This window comes from Oncorhynchus mykiss, chromosome 17 (assembly GCF_013265735.2).
Source record: "Oncorhynchus mykiss isolate Arlee chromosome 17, USDA_OmykA_1.1, whole genome shotgun sequence".
Lineage (NCBI taxonomy): Eukaryota > Metazoa > Chordata > Actinopteri > Salmoniformes > Salmonidae > Oncorhynchus > Oncorhynchus mykiss.
This window is the reverse complement of record NC_048581.1, coordinates 34,254,139-34,277,568: the sequence shown is the minus strand read 5'-3', so window position 1 is coordinate 34,277,568 and position 23,430 is coordinate 34,254,139. Positions and strand designations below refer to the sequence as shown.

Below are 23,430 nucleotides of genomic sequence, written 5' to 3'. Positions count from 1 at the left end.
AAGTGTGAGCTTTTTCCTGTAAATAAGGCTGCTTTAAAGTGCTCTTTTACAAGTTCTCAGTTTAGGATTGTCCGGGATCAATTCACCAACTTGGGAGTTAAAGTGACAAGGAAATATTCAAATTTGCTTCAGGAAAACTTTGTTGCTCTAGCAGACAGTTTGGAACAATCTTTTACTTTTTGGAATTCGCTACCTCTTTCTCATTTTAATGTCATTAAAGTGTCATTAAAGAGTGTGTTGCCCTAATTTTTATATTTATTTCAATGTTTACCCATTTTTATTCCAAAGTCTTTTTTTATTTCACTGGATCAAACAGTCATGCATTTTATTTGGGATGGCAAGGTACCACGGATTGGTAGAAAACATTTACAGAAACCTAAGTCATTGGGGTGTTTAGCTCTACCAAATTGTCAGACATACTATTGAGCTGCAAATTTCAGAGCCCTTCTATACTGGCTGCAGACTGATCCTACTGGCCCTAGACCACTCTGGATCCAGATGGAGTCTGAATCGTGTAAACCTACTGCACTTTCTTCTGTGTTGTGCTCGTCTCTCCCAGTGTGCCTAGGCAAAAGGTGTGTCAACCCAATTGTAAAGCAATCTCTTAAAATTTGGAATCATTTCCGTTTAGCCTTTAGCCTCCGAGGCTTTACTCTATCGCTCCCAATTAATCATAACATTTTATTTCCTCCATCTTTGAATGATGGGGCTTTTGCCATCTGGCACTCACTAGGCGTCTCCTCACTAGCCCAATTATTCTTTGATGATATATTTTCCTCTTTTGCTCAGCTACATGAAAAGTTCAACCTCCCCCAATGCCACTTTTTCTGCTATCTCCAGACTAGGAACTTTGTCAGAGCTAACACACCTGAATTTCCCCATAGGCCTGCGAATACAGCTATAGAGAGCATATTGGAGCTGAACAAGCTTCCTAGGGGCGCAATTTCAGATGTATATGCAATCATTCATGACTTCTTGGTGCCTTTAAAGAATCGATGGGAAAGGGATTTGGGGGAGGAACTTGGGGAAGACGCCTGGGAATCTGTGCTGCACAGGGTGCATTCGTCCGCTTTTAGCACTAGACACAGCCTCATTCAATTCAAGGTGGTTCACCGTATCCACTGGTCTGGGGCCAAACTTGGAAGAATATTCTCTGATTTTGATCCTACCTGTGTCAGATGTAAAATGGAACCAGCCACACTGTTGCATATGTTTGGTGCTGTCATAAACTGTCAGGTTTCTGGGAATTAATATTTAAATGTTTCTCTGATATATATGACAATGTTATAGATCCGTCTCCCCTTACAGCCCTTTTTGGAGTACTGCCCTGTCAAGAATCCAGTCGGACACTGTTGCTTATACAACTCTTTTAGCTTGACGGCTAATACTACGGAACTGGAAGATGGCAGCTCCCCCATCTTATAAATATTGGGTGAAAGATGTGTTGTGCTCTCTGAAACTAGAAAAAATGTAATTAAATTCACGTGGGAACCCCAAACTGTTTAATGAGGCTTGGGCTCCATTCCATTCTTACTTTAAACAGCATCCTCTGATGGCATTCCTATTAAAACCAAAATAAGTCTGTATTTAAGGTTGATGTGCTTATTGATTGTGATCTTCGGATGCCTTGATCATCTTGCCCGGTCAGAGACTAAAATGTGAGCTTGTTTTCCCGTTTTTTTATTTTTTTATTTTAAAATTATTATTATTCTTTTTTTTTTTTTTTAAAGCATTGTAAACTTTTTCTTTTTGGTCCAGTGGATGGTCGGTCTGTGGCCATGACTGTCTGTGAGTGGTTGCATTTCTCCGTCCCTAACCCTTGACTGTTTACAGGAACAATGGTGAGGTGTTTGCTCTGTCCCTGGACTATAGATTGCCCTTTAACCTTTGTAGCCTTCTGCCTGGTGTGTTTAACTTGTCAAAGTATGGTATCTTTAAAGCTAAAATGTATTATTTGTATTTTTTCTAGTTGAGTATATTATTTATATTGCTTTGTGTTGTCTTGTGTATGTGTGTAAAACTTAATAAACAGTTTTCAAAAAAAGAAAAAGAAAGGCCTGCTCGCTGAAGTGTTTTAGGGAGCGTTTGACAGTGATGAGGGGTGGTCGTTTGACCGCAGACCCATTACGGACGCAGGCAATGAGGCAGTGATTGCTGAGATCCTGGTTGAAGACAGCAGAAGTGCATTTGGAGGGTGTGGGAGAAAGATGTACATATAGGGAGGAACATAATACTGTAACACAAGAGAAAGATACACTTAGAGTGCATTTGCCATTCTGGTAAAATGCATTGTCTATTGTATAGGACAGGAGGCCAGAGTAAGGCCATGAGAGCATAGGACAGCTGGACAAACCAAGGTCAGAGGGACATACAAAGGAGGGGGTCAGCCAAATGACCAACTGATGGACTATAGACATAGGCCATATATTTTTAGGACATGAAGATGCTGAAGGAATGTCAGAAGAGACACATAGTCTACGAGTCCTAATAAGGACAGACATACCAAAGAACACACCAGGCTGAACGTAAGGGGGCCTATAGCATAAGATGGGCATGTATTATTTTTGGGACATGAAGACGTCCTGCCACTATTATAACTTAACTGAAAGCAGATATGGGCGTTATCGAGCTGAACAAGCAGGATGCACAGATTGGGATATAATGGTGGCAGATGGACTGAGGGAAGTAACTTCATTTGCATGTGGGATGGACTCATATGTTGTATGTGTATAAATCAGAGCCAGTGCTCTGGACAAGTGTGTGTTCCGCGGACCATCTAGGCTTCTGATATGTTTGTATTAAAACCCTATATTGAATTCACAAGTTCTTGTAAGTGTTACATTTTGTTAAGATTCTCCACGACAAGGGCAGGTTGGTTAAGATGATATCTATGAGGGTGCCTGTGTTTACGGATTTGGGGTAGTACCTGGTAGGTTCACTGATAATTTGTGTGAGATTGAGGGCATCTAGCTTAGATTGTAGGACGGCCGGGGTGTTAAGCATGTCCCAGTTTAGGACACTGAACAGTACAAGCTCTGATGATAGATGGGGGCAATCAATTCACATATGGTGTCCAGAGCACAGCTGGCGGCAGAATGTGGTCTATAGCGAGCGGCAACGGCGAGAGACTTGTTTATGGAAAGGTGGATTTTTAAAAGTAGAAGCTCAAATTGTTTGGGCACAGACCTGGATAGTATGACAGAACTCTGCAGTAGATTGCAACTCCGCCCACTTTGGCAGTTCTATCTTGTTGGAAAATGTTATAGTTAGGTATGGAAATTTCAGGGTTTTTGGTGGCTTTCCGAAGCCAGAATTCAGACACGGCTAGGACATCCGGGTTGGCAGAGTGTGCTAAAGCAGTGAATACAACAAACTTAGGGAGGAGTCTTCCAATGTTAACATGCATGAAACCAAGGCTTTTACGGTTACAGAAGTCAACAAATGAGTGCGCCTGGGGAATGGGAGTGGAGCTAGGCACTGCAGGGCCTGGATTAACCACTACATCATCAGAGGAACAGAGAAGGAGTAGGATGAGGGTACGGCTAAAGGCTATAAGAACTGGTCGTCTAGTGAATTCGGAACAGAGAGTAAAATGAGCAGGTTTCTGGGCACGGAAGATTAGATTCAAGGAATAATGTACAGACAACTGTAAGGTAGGATGTGAATACAGTGGAGGTAAACCTAGCCATTGAGTGACGATGAGAGAGGTAATGTCTCTAGAGATGAAAACTCTCTAGGTAGATTGTGTGGTCTACAGCTTATCAGCTGTTGTTTACAAATATACATATCACCTTGTCTTACCAGAGGCCGCTGTTCTATCCTGCTGAAAAAAGCTTAAAACACGCCAGTTAATCATGTCGTCGTTAAGCCACGACTTGGTGAAACATAAGATATTACAGTTTTTAATGTCCCGTTGGTAGCATATACGTGCTCGTAGTTCGTCTATTTTATTATCGATTGATTGTACGTTGGCTAATAGGACCGATGGTAATGGTAGATTACCCTCTCTGTGATGGATCCTTACAAGGCACTCGGACCGTCGTCCATGATATCTCCATTTCCTCCTGAGAATGATGGGGATGAGGGCCCTGTCTGGTGTCCAAAGTAAATCCTTCCCGTCCGACTCGTTGAAGAAAGATTCCTCCAGTACGGGGTGACTAATCGCTGCCCTGATATCAAGAAGCTATTTTCGGTGGCAGAAACATTATGTACAAAATAAGTTACAAATAACACAAAAAACATACACAATAGCACAATTGTTTACAGGATTGTAAAATGACAGCCATCTCTTTCAGCGCCATTATTCAACACTCAAGTAAAAGGGAAAGTAACCCAATAAAATCCTACTTGAGTAAATGTTTAAAAGTATCAAAGAGGTTAAAAGTATTTGATTTTAAATATACTTAAGTATCAAAAGTAAATGTAATTGCTAAAATATACTTAAGCACCAAAAGTAAAAGTATAAATAATTTCAAATTCCTTATATTAAGAAAACCAGAGAGCAACATTTTCTTGTTTTTTAAATGTATGTATAGCAAGGGGCACGCTCCAACACTCAGACATAATTTACAAATGAATCCTGTGTTTAGTGAGTCTGACAGATCAGAGGCAGTAGGGATGACCAGGGATGTTCTTGATAAGTGTGTGAATTAGACCATTGTCCTGTCCTGCTAAGCATTCAAAATGTAACGAGTACTTTTGGGTGTCAGGGTAAATGTATGGAGTAAAAAGTATAGAATTTTCTTTAGGTATGTAGTGAAGTAAAAGTTGTCAAAAATATAAATTGTAAAGTACAGATATCCCCAAAAACTCCTTAAGTACTACTTTCAAGTATTATTAATGAATTACTTTACACCAATGCACTTACAGTTTGATGCATACATTCGATAAATCAATCCATCGTACTGTATGGACCACAGAGAACGTATTCGAACACACCGACAGTGTCATTGCATTTTGGTACAGCAGAATTGCATTCGTCTCCAATGAAACGCTGCGTTTGCCTTGCAGCATTGCGTTGCAGAGGCAGTTGCAGAGGCAGTTGTTCGTGGGATTTATCGAACGTATGCGTCAAACTGTATGCGTAGACGGCTTGACAGAAATGGTAACAGAAGGTGAATGTTGAACTTTTGTTGCACACCTATCCAGATGATGCTGCGTAGGCTAGTGGAAGGCCCCCATATGTTGTGGCTATTGTAAATATATACAGTGCCTTGCGAAAGTATTCGGCCCCCTTGAACTTTGCGACCTTTTGCCACATTTCAGGCTCAAACATAAAGATATAAAACTGTATTTTTTTGTGAAGAATCAACAACAAGTGGGTCAATCATGAAGTGGAACGACATTTATTGGATATTTCAAACTTTTTTAACAAATCGAAAACTGAAAAATTGGGCGTGCAAAATTATTCAGCCCCTTTACTTTCAGTGCAGCAAACTCTCTCCAGAAGTTCAGTGAGGATCTCTGAATGATCCAATGTTGACCTAAATGACTAATGATGATAAATACAATCCACCTGTGTGTAATCAAGTCTCCGTATAAATGCACCTGCACTGTGATAGTCTCAGAGATCCGTTAAAAGTGCAGAGAGCATCATGAAGAACAAGGAACACACCAGGCAGGTCCGAGATACTGTTGTGAAGAAGTTTAAAGCCGGATTTGGATACAAAAGGATTTCCCAAGCTTTAAACATCCCAAGGAGCACTGTGCAAGCGATAATATTGAAATGGAAGGAGTATCAGACCACTGCAAATCTACCAAGACATGGCCGTCCCTCTAAACTTTCAGCTCATACAAGGAGAAGACTGATCAGAGATGCAGCCAAGAGGCCCATGATCACTCTGGATGAACTGCAGAGATCTACAGCTGAGGTGGGAGACTCTGTCCATAGGACAACAATCAGTCGTATATTGCACAAATCTGGCCTTTATGGAAGAGTGGCAAGAAGAAAGCCATTTCTTAAAGATATCCTTAAAAAGTGTTGTTTAAAGTTTGCCACAAGCCACCTGGGAGACACACCAAACATGTGGAAGAAGGTGCTCTGGTCAGATGAAACCAAAATTGAACTTTTTGGCAACAATGCAAAACGTTATGTTTGGCGTAAAAGCAACACAGCTCATCACCCTGAACACACCATCCCCACTGTCAAACATGGTGGTGGCAGCATCATGGTTTGGGCCTGCTTTTCTCCAGCAGGGACAGGGAAGATGGTTACAATATTGGGAAGATGGGAAGATGGATGGAGCCAAATACAGGACCATTCTGGAAGTCTGCAAAAGACCTGAGACTGGGACGGAGATTTGTCTTCCAACAAGACAATGATCCAAAACATAAAGCAAAATCTACAATGGAATGGTTCAAAAATAAACATATCCAGGTGTTAGAATGGCCAAGTCAAAGTCCAGACCTGAATCCAATCGAGAATCTGTGGAAAGAACTGAAAACTGCTGTTCACAAATGCTCTCCATCCAACCTCACTGAGCTCGAGCTGTTTTGCAAGGAGGAATGGGAAAAAATGTCAGTCTCTCGATGTGCAAAACTGATAGAGACATACCCCAAGCGACTTACAGCTGTAATCGCAGAAAATGGTGGCGCTACAAAGTATTAACTTAAGGGGGCTGAATAATTTTGCACGCCCAATTTTTCAGTTTTTGATTTGTTAAAAAAGTTTGAAATATCCAATAAATGTCGTTCCACTCCATGATTGTGTCCCACTTGTTGTTGATTCTTCACAAAAAAATACAGTTTTATATCTTTATGTTTGAAGCCTGAAATGTGGCAAAAGGTCGCAAAGTTCAAGGGGGCCGAATACTTTCGCAAGGCACTATATATATATATATATATATATATATATATATATATATGCCTTTCTTTCCTTGAGCAAGTTAACCCCCAACAACAACTGCTCCACGGGCGCCCGATGACATGGATATTGATTAAGGCATCCCCTCGCACCTCTCTGATTCAGACGGGTTGGGTTAAATACCGAAGACACATTTCGTTGAATGCATTCCGTTACGCAACTGATTAGGTATACCCCTTTCGATTTCACGACATATGCACACTGTATCGTAACAGCAAGCACGCCACAACTGTAATACAACAGTCAGCTACTCTAGTAGTAATCTAACAATTTTTTCAGAATGGCACAAATTCCCCGATATCAGGGTACTCATGTCAACATGTTTGCTTTCAGAGCATATTTGATCCCAAATTATAGTGTATGTACAGCCTTCTTTTCCCCACTAAAACTAAATGTGCAAGGTTGATTCATAGTCTTTGAGGTGACCAAGAAGACATTAGTGTATCCTTACAGGGTGAGAAGACAAAGTAGCCACCGGTCACCGACTGCTGTGAGCGTGCATTTTTCTTATTTCATTATTCAGAGATAGTTCATTTTTGTTATTTACGGATACTTTTTTTGTAGGTCTATAGATTGCAAAAGTAATTTTTGTATACAAGCATCAAAGGAACATCTCGGAAGGAGTTGTTTCACACGAACTGCTTTCACTTCCGGACAAAATATTGCCCAATGCGCATGCGCTTTCCCCAACATGGCAGCTCAGGTAGAACTGTCATGTTTAGATACATTTCCAACGCACTTAAATCCTTTACACGTGCTTGTTATCAAGTCACAATTTAGATATGCGTTTCCAAGTTGCAATGAGCCTACTTCGACCCTTTTATTCACCTCACGGAAGCTTCAGACACTCGGGAAAACTGCCGTTTTGCTCTGCGCGCACTCAACAGAGGAGGCGTCAGGTTGTGGATCGGATGGAAACGACACAACTTTAAAACTGTACACAAGTAAGATCTTTCTCAAACACTATGGTCTCCAGGATGATATAAGGGGAGTTGTACGCTCACTGTCACCGTTTTCCCTTAGAAAAGTTGTTATAGGGGCACGAACAAGACAGAGTTTCAAGTGGGCAAACTCGGAAAAGTTTTCCAATGGACTTCTCGTACTGGCTTCGTGCCAAGGTCAACCACTATTGGCACGACAAGGGGACTCGCTATCACTTCCCTATCACCCTTTACTTGGAGATGATATATCTCAAGTGCAACACTCTCTGTTCGACTTAGTTGTGTTGGAGTGCACACCTATAACGCAGGGGATGATAACAATCAACACAACAGTGGTGGTCACCGACTGCAGAGACATTGCGCAACATGGTGCACTGGAGACCTCGAATGCTTTGGCTACTAGAAATTTGACCTCGCTATTTGTCTCTGATTTTGCACACTACGCGAATAGTCTTGGCGGGGGAAGCTCCTTACTTGACAACAGGCAAGTATTGGACTCGAATTTATCCGCTTTTTTGCAAGCACTGGAGTGTAGGCTGGATGTCAGAATCGTGGATATTCGTCGCTTGTACCGTCAAGGGAGAATTGTACTAGTGGATAAGCGCGATGCTAAAATCGATTTAGACAGTACTGTTTTCGTAAGCAAACAGTTGCTGCTCAAACTCGGGTTATTCAACCGTGAGTGGGTAGTGGTGTCTAGGTTTAACTGCTCATCAGATATGACAAAGACGTCCTACAGAGGCGAGTCCCATCCAAGTCTCGGGCAAGCGGATGATAACGCACCTGGCAAAGAGCCATCTAAGGGCACCGAAATGGTCCACCTCGGCTCGGTTGTTGTGGCAGATTTCAGCAAGTGTGCAGAGTTGGACCTTCAAGACAACGTTGGCTTCATATCGCCGACTCATTGGTTCAACTTGTCGAACGGAGAGCCAGTGCCAGTCAGTAGCAGAGCTGTGAAAATAAAGGTGAGTAAATATTTGTACATATTTGTTCTTACATTTTAGTTGAAAGTTAAGTGTTGTGTGACGTCCTCCATGTCCATTTGCATGCAGGTTGTCATTGCAACTCAACTTTTTTTCTTCTTAGTTTATATTCAAATCAATTTGAATAGGTTAAAGGGAATGTTTAATATGAAAGGGATGTGCATGCACATATACGCCAATTCTCAAATCCTGGAACATCCAAGCAACTGACAATTTGGGACACAGATTTGTCTTCATATAATAAGGATCATAATGCTGAATTATTTGCTGCATTTCTTTGAATTATCTCAGAGATGGAACCGGGTCGTTTCTCAGTCAGGTCTTCAGCTTTCTGAGAGCCTCTCTCGATCAGCATCACCGCTGTTAGCCAAAGAACTCCACATTGATGCTGTCATCTCCCCAGAATACAGTTCTCATGGTCCCTTTGACAGTATCCTCTGTGAGCACTTTACCATACCAAGGTTAGTGAAATAGTCTGCCCTTCTATCTGTACTAATTCTAAAAATGTTTTGTATTAATTAGTAACCAAACAGAAGCGAATGGGTTGACATTGGGGAGGGACTACATTTTCCGTTGGTTGCAAAATATTTTTCTATTTTGTGCACTAATGAATGCGTCTCTGGTCTTGGTTTGTGCTTCATTCTGTTGCTGGTTTGTTGTGTCTTCCCTGTAGGATTTGTTTTGCACGCACCGTGCTGTATTTGACCTTTTATATTTGACCATTGTTTCTTCTCTCCCAGACTTGTGCAGCTGGGTGGTGTTTTGGGCATCCCATCTGAAGGGCATCCTGAAGTCTTGGAGAGCAACTCTGAGGGAATCACAAGGTCCACACGTCAAGCAGACTAATGCTTACACTTATTTATCCATTTACCCTCAGGAACAACCGATGGAGGTTGACCACAATGATTTAACAAATGTTTCTCCTATACTACTACTATAGTGTGTGTCAGATAAAATGGCGTGCCACCATATCTTACTGCTTTAAAAGTCAAATCAACATGAGCACATGATTGGGTATTCAATGACACTTTTCTTACTTCGAACTCTGAACTTTCGTTAGGTGGCCGGTTGTGTATTTCAAAGTGAAAAAGGTTTGTGGCTCTACAGAGGAGGAAGACCAAGGTCCTTACCTTGCAGACACTGTCCACACATCTCTATACATGGTACGTTTCAACTTTTTACATAAAATGTCACATCAATAGCCAGATTCAGACAGTTTTAAAACTGCATGCATAAAGTGAACATTCAATACTACTTATGTCTTGCTCTTTTGAGTGGTGAAGTATGTATTTCAATAGGCCTACGCTTGGAACTAGGCTAGTGCAAGGCCCCTAAAATGTTGAGATACCCCTACCTGAGGTTTAACAAAACACGACCATGTTTTCACATATCTTTAAGTTAAGTTCTCCCATATATGAAATGGGATGTGCATGTAAAAATGTACAAATACATTATTGTAAAAATACATTACTGCAAAAGTGTTTACATTTGATAGATATTGTGAAACCCCTTAACTCAAAAGTGCAGAGTAATGCCCGGCTGGAGGGGCGTGGGTCACGTAAGCTCATGCAACCCAATATTGCAAGCTCTGATATTGCTAAAATCGTAAATACAAGTAGTCAGCTGTCTGCCCTACATACACAAACAAACAGCATTAGGATGTCTTAATGCATTTTTGAAATATAGAGCTGTAAACACACAAGTACAATACTCGGAAATATCAACTATGAATAAAATGTAAACTTCACTTTTTGGTAGCTATTCAATAGACAACTTTCCAAGTTAAATTTGTTCTCATTCAGTGCTGTATGGTCCTGCCTGACAAAAATCCATACAGTTACATGTTTTTTGATGTTCTGGCTATTGTAATTTTATTTTAATTTAATTATATTTATTTCGGCCCTTGAGCAAGGCAGTTAACCCCCAACAACAACTGCTCCCCGGGCGCCGATGACATGGATATTGATTAAGGCATCCCCTCGCACCTCTCTGATTCAGACGGGTTGGGTTAAATACCGAAGACACATTTCGGTTGAATGCATTCAGTTGTGCAATTGACTAGGTATACCCCTTTCTCCTTCACTACATATGCACACTGTAGTGTAACTGCCAGCACGTAATACAACAGTCAGCTACTCTAGTAGTGTATGTATAGCCTTTTCCCCATTTAAACTAAGTGTGCAAGGTTGATTCATAGTCTTTGAGGTGACCAAGACATGAGTGTATCCCTACAGAGTGAGAAGACAAAGTAGCCAGTGGTGGTTGTAGTTCTGGGGCCTGACCTGTAGCCAGTGGTGGTTGTAGTTCTGGGGCCTGACCTGTAGCCAGTGGTGGTTGTAGTTTTGGGGCCTGACCTGTAGCCAGTGGTGGTTGAAGTTCTGGGGCCTGACCTGTAGCCAGTGGTGGTTGTAGTTCTGGGGCCTGACCTGTAGCCAGTGGTGGTTGTAGTTTTGGGGCCTGACCTGTAGCCAGTGGTGGTTGTAGTTCTGGGGCCTGACCTGTAGCCAGTGGTGGTTGTAGCTCTGGGGCCTGACCTGTAGCCAGTGGTGGTTGTAGTTCTGGGGCCTGACCTGTAGCCAGTGGTGGTTGTAGTTCTGGGTCCTGATCAGCTTGCACAGCTAACTGGTCATTCTTGTCAAGCTGCAGTGACAAGAGCAGTGTCCTTCCTGTATGACTGGTGGGGTATTGGGGCTATGGGGTGATCAGTTTCCATTTCTACAGTTCGGTGTTGTCAGTCAGCAGATGCAGCTTGCATACCAAAGAAACCCATTGACTAAGTGGAATGTTGTCCCAGCCTGAATGATGCTTGGGGTACTGGTTGGTTGTAAGGAGAGTCTGTGAAACGGCTGTCACAAACATACTATTTTTTATATATTGAATGTGGTAAAAAGTCATGCAGGTCATGCCCTACATATTTCTTTATATTCCTTTGGAAGTCAGTTAGGATGGTAATTTGTCTGATATTAACTGTGGAAGGTTGGCATTGATAACAGACCAGCAGGAGATGTGGAGTGTGAAAGAACCTGTAAGGGTGACCTCAGGTTACGTAGAGGTCATAGACTAGGTCATAGACTGTGATTAAGAAGCATTGGTTTTGAGGGACAGCACAGTTCCACACACATACATTTGAAGATGATCCCTGGGATTTGATGGACAGTAAAAGGGTTGCAGAGGAGCATGAAAGCTAATTCTTCACATGTGAGTCCAGTTCAGATTGGTAGCAAAATGGGTACATATGAGGGCAATGCACACCAGCATTTTCCAGATGGTATTTTGGCTGTGAATGGCCTGATGTGCGGCAGTACAGTTCCATGGTGTCTCTAGTAGTGCCTGAGGGAAGGACTGATGCTGGAGTGGGCTTATCAAGGACTCCTTCTGGGAGATTCAAGATGTTATTGACATTGGAGAGGTTCAATTGCTATGACATGTGAAGCCCCACAAAGTTGATGGCATTTCTTGTCAATGAGTGTCAGGTTGTGTTGGTTCATTGTAGTGAACACCAGCCTTACGCGCTTGTCATGTGTGGTTGCATTCTCTTCATACACCATAGCTGTCACTAAGTCAATATATACAGCAACTCCAGGGCAGACTGCCAGTATGTATGGTGGGCATGTTTGTCTGGAAGAAGCAATGTGCCAGCTCGACCTGAACAGGATAAAAACCACCGGAACATTGTGCATCACAAATGCAGTAAGCCAGCGGGAGGCCATGTTTGATTCAGGCAGACAAATTGGACTAGCAATGAATCAAAGCTCACTTCTAAATGTATAAGTAGGTGACTTAAGAGCCCAATCCTGGAGTGGCATGTTATACCACAGTGGGGGGGAAGTTGTAGAGCTAGGGACTGAGTGTCAGAATCCAGGGATGGATTCTCTTTTTGTTGGAGCCTCCCGGTTGTCTCATTGATCGTTAAAGAGGCTTGTGACTTGGAATACTTGGGGCTGCCATGCCATGCAGTCTGCTGCCATTTTATATATCCAGACAAGGATGTTTGAGTGTATATGGTAGGCATATTGGATTTATAACATAGGTGAAGTACACACAAATAGAGTACAGTGAGTACAGTGCAGCATAGTACACAAATCACAAAAATGTATCTCTTAAAACGTGAACTTATACAGGTGATTAAACCACCATTTAATGGAAATGTGGCAGCCATATTGGATTTTGGACACAATGTTGGATTTGGAGTCTAGGCCCCCCCCCCCCCCCCCCCCCCCCCCAACGTAATTGCGACAGTAGGGGCTTAACAAATCCAATCCACAGAGGAACCTTTGACTGAAAAAAATGACAGTTTTCAGTGTCTGCGATACAACCATCCATTTCAATAATGGGAGATATGGAAAAGCACGGTTCTGTTTGTTATACCTTGGGCAAGGGTATCTCAAAAGCTAAAGCCCTTTTTGAGGATTGTCTACGAGCTTAAAAGAAGAGATGTCACAAACATCAAAGTAAACATGACTAGACCCCTTACAAGTTTGGAGACTACATCGCATTTGCTAGCAGAGACATTTGCGTTGGCTAATTTAATGATAAGTAAGGTCATTTCACCCCACTGTTTGCCAAGATGATTAGCTCGTCAGCTAAAATTGTTTACAGTTATTTAGCAACCGCTCCTACACTCTTTTGCTGCTTTAAACACCTGTTTCAAAATGATGAGGTTTCTCCAGTTTACTTTTTGCAACTGACACACACCTTCCATGCATATTACTTGTCCTTTTAGGGCGGCTCCACCAATAGCCTGGCTCCCTGTTCCCTTGTTGGCGAGGAGCCTTCCCTCTGGACTAGCCTGTCTCCTCCTGGGCTCTCCAGCACCGTGGACCAATTCTCCACTATCATCCAGCCCCACATGAATGAAAGGTCAGTGTTAACTCAGCAAGATGACATCATTTTACACAACTGGGCTGTAGTCATTAGTGCAAAAGGTTTTGCGATTTAAAACGCTTTGCAACAGAAACAAGAGTTTCTTATCGGACATCTTATTGGAAGGTCAGGTAGTCCTTCCCCTTTTTCTATTTGGTGTCTAGTAAATGCGGTCCTGGGCATCTTCCCGAAAACAGACACGGACATAAATGCAATTCAAATCATCCCGGTTACCATTATTGGCTTGTATATGTCAGCTGATACCGCAGACCCAGGGCAACACGGTAAACAATATGTAAAGTGTAAGTGAACAAGATTTAGTCATAGACAATGTAACAGGATACTTACTGTATGTAGAATAACTGTTATCCCCACTCCTTTGTATCACTATGCTGACTTTTTTTGTATCAACTTATTTTTGAAGCTCTGCTGCTCTGATGAGCGGCTGCACCATCCTCCTCCTGGGACCGAGTGGCAGTGGAAAATTCACCTCTGTCAGAGCTGCATGCCGTAGACTCCATCTGCACTTAGTGAAGGTACCCTTCAGAATCACACAACTGGCTTATTACAAGATTGAATTAAAATACTAATGTACATGTATTCGTTTTTATGAGGTTACTCGCTCTATAGCCATTAGAATTGAGGTAGTAATATGAATCATTTCATGTGGAAAACTCAGTCCATAAGCAGATCAAATCTAAGGCTATCCTCACACTTAGTTAAGGGACTTAACTTTAGTCTTAAGTTGCTTATGTCAAATGTTTGGAAATGTACAAAAGTTTCCTCTCTCTGCCCCTGTGCAGGTGGACTGCGTGACCCTCTGCGCCGACACAGCCGCCTCCTGTGAGGCGAAGATGAAGTCTGTCTTCCAGCGAGCTGAGGCCCACCGGCCGTGCATCCTGCTGCTCAGGAACCTGCAGTTGCTGGGCCAGCCCAGGGATGGCGCCGAGGAGGATGCCAGGGTCATAGCCGCCCTGTGCCAGTTCATTGCCCAGGCCCCTGCCAGGTAGCCCATCCATCTTACCATCTTAACCAAGGCTAGAATTCAGTCGATCCCGGTCATAGCTATGTTTATGCAGTGCCTTTGTTACTACTACTGTAAGTTTCTGCCTGTGCGCGCGCGTGCACACACACAAAGATGGCGCTGACGGAGATGGCAGAATCGCGACTAGCTCTTAGAAAACTTTGCAGTATTTCGTTTTTTTACATTATTATATCAGGAAAAGTTTTGTCATTACATACAGCCGGGAAGAACTATTGGATATTAGAGTGGCGGTAACTCCCCAGAACTGCCAGCATTATGACCAGGATTACGACTTCCCTGGAGCAGATCCTTTGTTCACTCTCCCCAGAGCAATTTAACTTATTCCAGAGGCCGACCCAAAAATATCGGCGGCTGAGGAGAGGCACTCGAGGCGGCCTGCTGGTTCGACTTAGGAGGCGCGCACACCACCCACCACTTCCGAGTATATTAGTCGCTAATGTTCAGTCTTTGGATAACAAAGTTGAAGCGCTTAGAGCAAGGATTTATTTCCAGAGAGACATCGTGGCCTATAACATATTTTGTTTCACAGAAACATGGCTCTCTTGGGATACTCTGTCGGAGTCGGTGAAGCCAGCAGAATTCTCAGTACATCGTGCAGACAGGAATAAATATCTCTCCAGGAAGCAGAACGGCGGAGGGGTGTGTTTCATCATTAACGATTCATGGTGTAATTCTAGGAACGTACAGGAACTCAACTCATTTTGTTCACCCGACCTAGAATACCTCACAATTAAATGCCGACCATATTATCTCCTAAGAGAATTCTCCTCCGTCATCGCCACGGCCGTTTACATCCCACCTCAAGCCGAAACCTCGACGGCCCTCAAGAACTTCACTGGGATTCATGCAAACTGGAAACCACATATCCTGAGGCTGCAGTCATTGTAGCTGGGGATTTTAACAAAGCAAATCTGATGACTAGGCTGCGGAAGTTCTATCAACATATTGACTGTCCTACTCGCGCTACTAAGGCTCTCGACCATTGCTATTCAAACTTCCGGAATGCTTACAAGGCCCTCCCCCGCCCTCCTTTCGGCAAATCTGAGCAAGACTCCATCTTGCTCCTCTCGTCCTATAGGCAGGAACTCAAACAGGAAGTGCCCGTGCTTCGTACTATTCAATGCTGGTCTGACCAATCGGAATCCACACTTCAGGATTGTTTTGATCACGTGGACTGGGATATGTTCCAGGTAGCTTGCGAAAATAACCTAGACGCATACACAAATATGGTGACGAAGTTCAATAGGAAGTGTATAGGCGATGTAGTACTCGCTGTGACTATTAAGACCTACCCTAACCAGAAACCGTGGATAGAAAGGTAGCATTTGCTCGAGACTGAAAGCGCAAACCACCGCATTTAACCAGGGCAAGGTGACTGGTAATATGGCAGAATATAAACAGTGTAGTTATTCAATCCGCATAAGCATTTCGCTACACCCGCAATAACATTAGCTAATCATGTGTATGTGACCCATAAAACTTTATTCGACCACACTACTTATTCTGATATCTGGAAGCATCTACATGGTGATAATAGTATTTGTTTTTTGTTGTCAGATAAATGGGACCTACTGCGTAAATAACGCAATGTGAATTCAGTTGAATTGAGCCACCGTTACTTTTAGTATCATTGAATGAAGGCAAAGTAGGAACGGCTACGTCTATAACCTCCGTCACTCTCTCCCCCTCTCTTTCGCCCTCCCCCTTAGCGTGGTCGTGGTGGCGGCGGTGAGTAAACCCCGGGAGCTGTCGTCTGACGTGATGGCAGCCTTTATCCACCAGGTGTCGATAGAGAGCCCCAGTGAGGAGCAGCGCCGGGCCATGCTGGCCAGCCTCAGCGAAGGCATGCCCCTGGGAAGGGACGTCAACCTGGCCAGGCTGGCCAAGCACACTGCAGTGAGATCCATAGCATGGTTTTATCCATTATATTCATACTTCATAGACACCAGCCCAATTCGGATTCTCCCCAATATTTCTGTTTACTTGTTCACATCCCCCTTCAAGGATTTAAAAGGCACCAGATTGGTTTAAAGACCAATTGAGAATTTATGGAAGTGAGTTTGGTTTTGTGGAAGACACATTCGGAAGGACCATGACTTTTGATGATCCTTCTAACACCTCCCCCTCTATCCTCTTTTTATATTTTTCTCTATACCTCCCTCTCTTGACTCACAGGGCTTTTTATTGGGGGACCTCAGTGCACTGCTGACTCAGGCTGGTAAATCTGCCCACGCAAGGATACTCCAATCCTGGTGAGTCGTACACCTGCAATTGCTCTCCTCTTCCCCATTGAATATCCACTGAACTCTAGCAACTATGCACAATGTGTTGTTCTTGTTATATTGTATATTGTGTCCTATTCCTTGTGATTCTCTGTTGGCTGCATATTACTACTTTAAAAAAGTAATTATTTCAAAAGGACATCATACCACTACAGAATGACTGAGGCAGGCATTTGTGTTCAGTTTCCCAGAGGGGGCCAGTGTGCAGGAGGAAGAGGACCTCTGTGCCTGTGGGGTAACCGTCCTGGCCCAGGACTTCACCAATGCCTTGGAGACCCTCCAAGACGCCCACTCTCAGGCCATCGGAGCCCCGAAGGTACACCCCGAAAATGGGGCGCACGACTATATCTCAAATGATCTAAATAATCGTCCCCTTCCTTGCCTCTTCTCCTACATTGCATTGGCCTGAAAGAACTGACCAGGTGAAAGCCAGTCTAATGATGACCTTCCACCATATTGTTTTCCAGTCAGTGCAGATAAAGGACAGATAAGCAGTTTAGATGAAACCCATGTCTCTGTTACGATTCTCTACCCTTCTTTTCACTCGTTCATTCCCCCTCATGCATTTAAAAATCATTTGATTTGTTACAAGCATGGCTCGAGGGAGTTTCCCACATATTCCTCATACCAGTCCATTCCTTTTAAATCAATGAGTGGAAGTGTACGAGTGCACACTTCACGAGATGGGTAGAGAATTAGACTGTAGCCCATGTTTCACTGGCTCAGAGGAGACTACTGACACTGATCAACTGTGTATGGTGGAGAAGTGTAACGTGTGTGTGTGTGGTCAGATCCCCAGTGTGCGCTGGCAGGACGTTGGTGGCCTGCAGCAAGTGAAGCGGGAGATCCTGGACACGGTGCAGCTGCCCCTGGAGAGGCCCGAGCTGCTGTCCCTGGGCCTGCGCCGCGCTGGCCTGCTCCTCTACGGGCCTCCCGGCACAGGCAAGACCCTGCTGGCCAAGGCTGTGGCTACAGAGTGCTCCATGACCTTCCTCAGGTAGGAGACAACCAGAGGAGACTGGATGACTGGGTCAAGTTCAGTAGGGCACACTGTAGTGAAACAGTTGCAACGGGAAAAAAGTGTTTCTTATTGGACAGGTTCAGATAGCACCTCCCTGTTTTCACGCAACGTTTTCTCCCAACTGTACATGACCTTGGTGTCAGGGGAAAAAAGGGATGAGAAAGCTGGAGAAATGTCACGGAATGTTGCAGATACATTTCTTATATAGAGCCAACTATTCTAAGTGACGGAGAAGTGTCTGTTCTACATAATAGATTTCTATCCGATTGTTCTGCAATGTTGCACCCCCCTGAGCCTGGACACCGGGTAATGAGCATGGTGAATAAGCAAATCATCCATATTTGTTCCACACATTCAGCTGAATGATTGTGCTTGAATCCTGATGGCTTTGTCTTCCTCTTCGTTTAGTGTCAAAGGCCCGGAACTCATCAACATGTACGTGGGTCAAAGCGAGGAAAACGTGAGAGAGGGTGAGTGTAGTAGTGGAGTTAGATGGCTGTTTGTTCAACTCCCCTGGGCCCGGCACATGGCTTGCCAGTAAGGTTTCGTCAAAGTGACCTTTCTGCGTTGCACGCGCTTATCAACTCTAAATCGGGCCCTAGTTGAATACATGCAATCAACTGTAAGTGCAGTTTACACCTCTCTGTAAAACCCTGATGAAGGTCTATTGACCGACACATCCCTGTGAGATCGAACAAATTGTTTGCAGAGGATCCAAGCTCACAACTACTTTTGCACTGCCTTATGCTTGTTTTTCTTCATGCTCCTGTTGCATTGTCTGAAAACAGCCTAATGAAGGCAAGAGGTCAAGTCTAAATATACGCATTTATACTACCGTTCAAAAGTTTGGGGTCACTTAGAAATGTCCTTGTTTTTGAAAGAAAAGCACTTTTTCTTTGTCCAATAAAATAACATAAAATTTATTGGAAATACAGTGTAGACATTGTTAATGTTGTAAATGACTATTGTAGCTGGAAACTGTTTAGAAAAGGCCCATTTATCAGCAACCATCACTCGTGTGTTCCAATGGCACGATGTGTTAGCTAATCCAAGTTTATCATTTTAAAAGGCTAATTGATCATTAGAAAACCCTTTTGCAATTATGTTAGCACAGCTGAACACTGTGTTCCTGATTAAAGAAGCAATAAAACTGGCCTTTAGACTAGTTGAGTATCTGAAGCTTCAGCATTTGTTGGTTCGATTACAGGCTCAAAATGTCCAGAAACAAATACCTTCCTTCTGAAACTCGTCAGTCTATTCTTGTTCTATATTCCATTCAAATTGTAGCCGTTTCCAGCTACAATAGTCATTTACAACATTAACAATTTCTACACTGTATTTCTGATCATTTTGATGTTATTTTAATGGACAACAAATGTGCTTTTTTTTTTCAAAAACAAGGACATTTCTAAGTGACCCCAAACTTTTAAACGGTAGTGTACATTTTGTGAGAGCCAATGCCCTATGATGTGACTGTCCTGTACATATGATTTCCAATAAAATGGTTCTTCCTCTCTCTCGTTCAGTTTTCTCCAAAGCTCGAGCGGCGGCCCCTTGTATCATCTTCTTTGACGAGCTGGACTCTTTAGCGCCCAACAGAGGGCGCAGTGGAGACTCTGGTGGAGTCATGGACAGGTGGGTGGGATTGATTTTTGGACAATACACCACTGAATATGATCATTATGATAAAAATAAAAAAAATCATTTCGGCAAAGCGGTTAGATCATGTCATAAAATATTATGCAACAAACACAGGTTATTATGGAGCTCCAGAGTCGCCCTACATTTTCCGTAGGTGAAACTGGACCTTTTTACATTCAATTTTTCTCAATGAGGCCAATGAAAGTGTGTGGACATTGAATAATCTTTCTACTGAAACACTGTCATTTTGTGGAGCGTTAAAATATCATGAAGGTGTTTTGCGTGTTCAGAAGATCAGTGACTGTCTTTTCTTGTAAAACCCTGCTTCCCTCTATTTATATAGGATCAGTTTACCCTCCCCAAATTCTGACCTTAATCGTTGGGGGGAAACAACCGAAAACTGATCATAGCTCAGTGCCTAAGGACAACTTCATCCTCTTCCTTGTTTGAACCTGATCTCTGTTAACTCTAGGGTGGTCTCTCAGCTCCTGGCTGAGCTTGACGGACTTCACTCCTCTGGGGACGTGTTTGTGATTGGAGCCACCAACCGGCCAGACCTGCTCGATCAATCATTGCTCAGACCTGGCAGGTGAGATTCAAATGACGGTTTGTCTAGTCAATCAGTGTGGGTCTCCTCACAAAGCAAATGTCTATGTAGTATACGCCTACAGACATTCTGAAAAAGTCATCTTTTTAGATGTTGGACGGGTCTGTACTTTATTGTTCTAAAATCCTTTTTTTTTGTGTCTTTTCCATTGTTTTTGACCTTATGGTTTCCTCTGCTGCTTTTTCAGGTTTGACAAATTGGTGTATGTTGGGATCAATGAAGACAAAGAGTCTCAGCTGCAAGTTCTGAAGGCCATAGTCAGAAAGTATGTGTGTCCTGCCTGATTATCATTTATTGTCAAACGTGAACAGCAAAAAGCTGGTAAAAAGTACTGGTGTTTTTTTGTTCAATAGTTATCCTCGCAGAATCAAGGTTAAAGTGCAGAAGTGTGTTTCAAACATGGTGTTTGTGCTGTATGTGAATTGCTATGCGTGTCTGTGTGTTTCTGTCCTCTCAGGTTCAAGGTGGACCCCAGCGTCAGTCTCCAGGATATAGTGGAACGCTGCCCTCCTCAGCTCACAGGGGCGGACATATATGCTCTCTGCTCCGACGCCATGATGTCTGCCATTAAGAGGAAGGTTGCACGTGTCACCGACGGTACGTTTGGCCCTCACAAATGGAGACATGTACATTTTCCTTGTAAAGTTCGGTTAAAAATCCTCCTTCAGGTGTAAAAACAATTTTTTTAGCTTAAATACAGGAATTTGAAAGCCTGAAACAGAAGCATGGAAAACTGTGATGTATGATTGCCTTGACTGTTCACACGAGTGGGCTAAACAAACGGTCAAATCATTTGAAAATACAACAGTTCCACTTTTAATATTTAAATGTAAATAGAATGGCGAATCTTCAAGGGTATCTTTATCTTGTCCATTTATTAAAAAACATTGTTTTGGCGTTTTTAAAATCAAAACCATGTGGACAATCTATCCAAATAATGTGCCTATAAAATCCATAGTCTCATTGCTATAAACCCATTTTGTTTCTTGCGTTTGTCCTATCCCTACAACCTCCTCGTATCATGTACTGTAGAAACAAATCATAATATGAATGCATCTTATTTTGGCAACACGTGGACGGACACATTACGAGATCATTCAGTCATGTTCAGAAGTTTTTACTACAGTGCAAAATTTGTGGCAATTGTTTCTCTATGAATTTTTCATTCCACAAAAACTTAAACCATTATAAATGATGTACTGGAAAATATATAAAATACCATTCTTTCATATCATCCTTTCTAAATACCAATGTCATATCTACTGTTAATAGTATTTTAAGAGGTGACCGTCTCAGTTCCTAGAGCCCTATGGCAACCTCAAGCGTTAGTAGTGCAATAGGGACTTATTTATCTCTTTCACACTCTCCTTTCTCTCCACAACCCCCTTCTACTCTGCTATATTCTCTACCCCCTTTTTATTGTTTCCACTGCCCCTCCTTTTCTCTCTCGCCCTCTTTCACTCTCAGGTCTGGACACCGAGGATACTCCTCTCATACTCTCTGCCGAAGACTTTAACCAAGCATTGGATTGCCTCAAACCGTCCGTCTCTGAACAAGAGCTGCTCAAATATAAACTCATTCAGCAGAAACTCACTGCAAAATAACCAAGCCACCCAAGCCTAGTGCCGCCCAGTTATGGAGCTAAGCTATTCTCTTCTGCATGCACTACGTTACCCCAAATCCTCTACCACAAGCGTTTATTCCTCAAGTGTTGGCTCTGCAAAAAAACTGTGCTTGTGAAATTATCTTCCTTTTCTCTGCACTAATGAGTGAATGAGCAGTGTCATTTAGGCCAAGGGACCAAACTAGTACACAACCTAATTAATGCAAAATATTGTAAGTGGACCACATTTGTACAGTTTGCGATTTGCAAAATCAATCTGAACAGTCAACGTAAGGTTTGTGCTGTATATTTGTAACCACTAGTTTCTGAATTGATCTTAACTGAACTTGGCAGTGTTAATGGCAGCAACAAATGCATATGAACGTTGTTCAAATGAAAACTAGTATATCCATGTCCCAACTTTACTCCTAGGAGGGCCATCACTTTCCTATATTCTCAGTGACACTAATGCTGCTGTTCTGTTTAGTTTCTCTAGTCTCACTGGAGTTACTAGCCATATGTTGTCCAATTGAATTCCATTAATTGCAAAGTTGACTCTCAACTTTGAGTCTTGCATTTCAACAGGATGTTCCAAATCTGAGTGGTTTATTATTCCAATGCTTCCCCAACCTGAACTATTTTGAATGCTGGTTTCTTTTACAAGCCATCCTTTCAGAGACTTGTTTGAGCAACAAAAGACCCAGCCAAGCCATCAAACAGTTTAAATAAAAACAATGAATGTAATGAGTTGATGGAAAACCAGCATACTCAAGTTCTCCTAGACCAAGTTTTGGGTAACACTGGTTGATGCTGAGTTTCCCCTTCCACCCTGTAGATCATTTGCATAAAATAAATTCAGTAATACAAAATTCACTATTATGAAACATTTTAAAAACATGAATCACTTAAGTACAGTTTAGAACAAATACACATTGAAACTAAGCTACCGCATTTATCCACGAGAGTTAATCCGGTCACACTTTATATTAAGTTGGCAGTTTATTGTTTTAAGAAATCATTTGTTACAGCATGAGTGTGTATATATGAGTAACAAAGCTGAAGTTCCTCTGAGTGACGTATTGTTGGAGGAATTTCAATGTGTATGGTTCAAACCAGAGTTGAGCTTGAACTAGAGTTTAGTAATTATCTACGTTAATTTAGACTATTCCAATTTTGAAGATTGTATAACGGAAGTGAATGTATTTACATGTGAAATGGGACAACTTAGTATAAAGTGTAACCATGAAAAATGAGTAATTTATCATATTCAAAGATTGCTATCAATGTGAAAAACGATACTTATATTTTTGTATGGTGAGACATTGTGCTTCCCATCTCATGGTAGCAAAAATGACAATAGGATTACAAAAGTAAGACAAACAAATCTATAAATAGTTAATTGTGTTAACTATAACTTTCAAATGGTGCAAACTTTTTTTGCTAGCGAGGTTAAGTGTTTGTAATTTATGATCTGATTTAAAAAAAAGAGTGTATTACTTGGGTTGGTAAAATAAACTTTACCAAAAATATTAACTTGCTTTACTTGAAACCTTGCCAATACACTGCAGTGTCATGATATTTT

General features: G+C 42.3%; 1 protein-coding gene across 1 annotated transcript; it reads left to right on the top strand.

The window, feature by feature from the left end:
* The first annotated feature begins 7,518 nt into the window (after positions 1 to 7,518).
* pex6 (peroxisomal biogenesis factor 6) lies at positions 7,519 to 23,377 on the top strand. The gene is made up of 17 exons (XM_021568249.2): positions 7,519 to 8,768; positions 9,078 to 9,247; positions 9,527 to 9,610; positions 9,847 to 9,949; positions 13,510 to 13,646; positions 14,074 to 14,185; positions 14,453 to 14,655; positions 16,404 to 16,590; positions 16,870 to 16,946; positions 17,160 to 17,292; positions 17,768 to 17,973; positions 18,406 to 18,467; positions 19,524 to 19,632; positions 20,111 to 20,227; positions 20,433 to 20,510; positions 20,703 to 20,842; positions 21,713 to 23,377. The coding sequence occupies exons 1-17, from the start codon at positions 7,554 to 7,556 to the stop codon at positions 21,847 to 21,849; spliced, it is 3,270 nt and encodes a 1,089-aa protein (XP_021423924.2). The 5' UTR covers positions 7,519 to 7,553; the 3' UTR covers positions 21,850 to 23,377.
* The last annotated feature ends 53 nt before the right edge of the window (positions 23,378 to 23,430 follow it).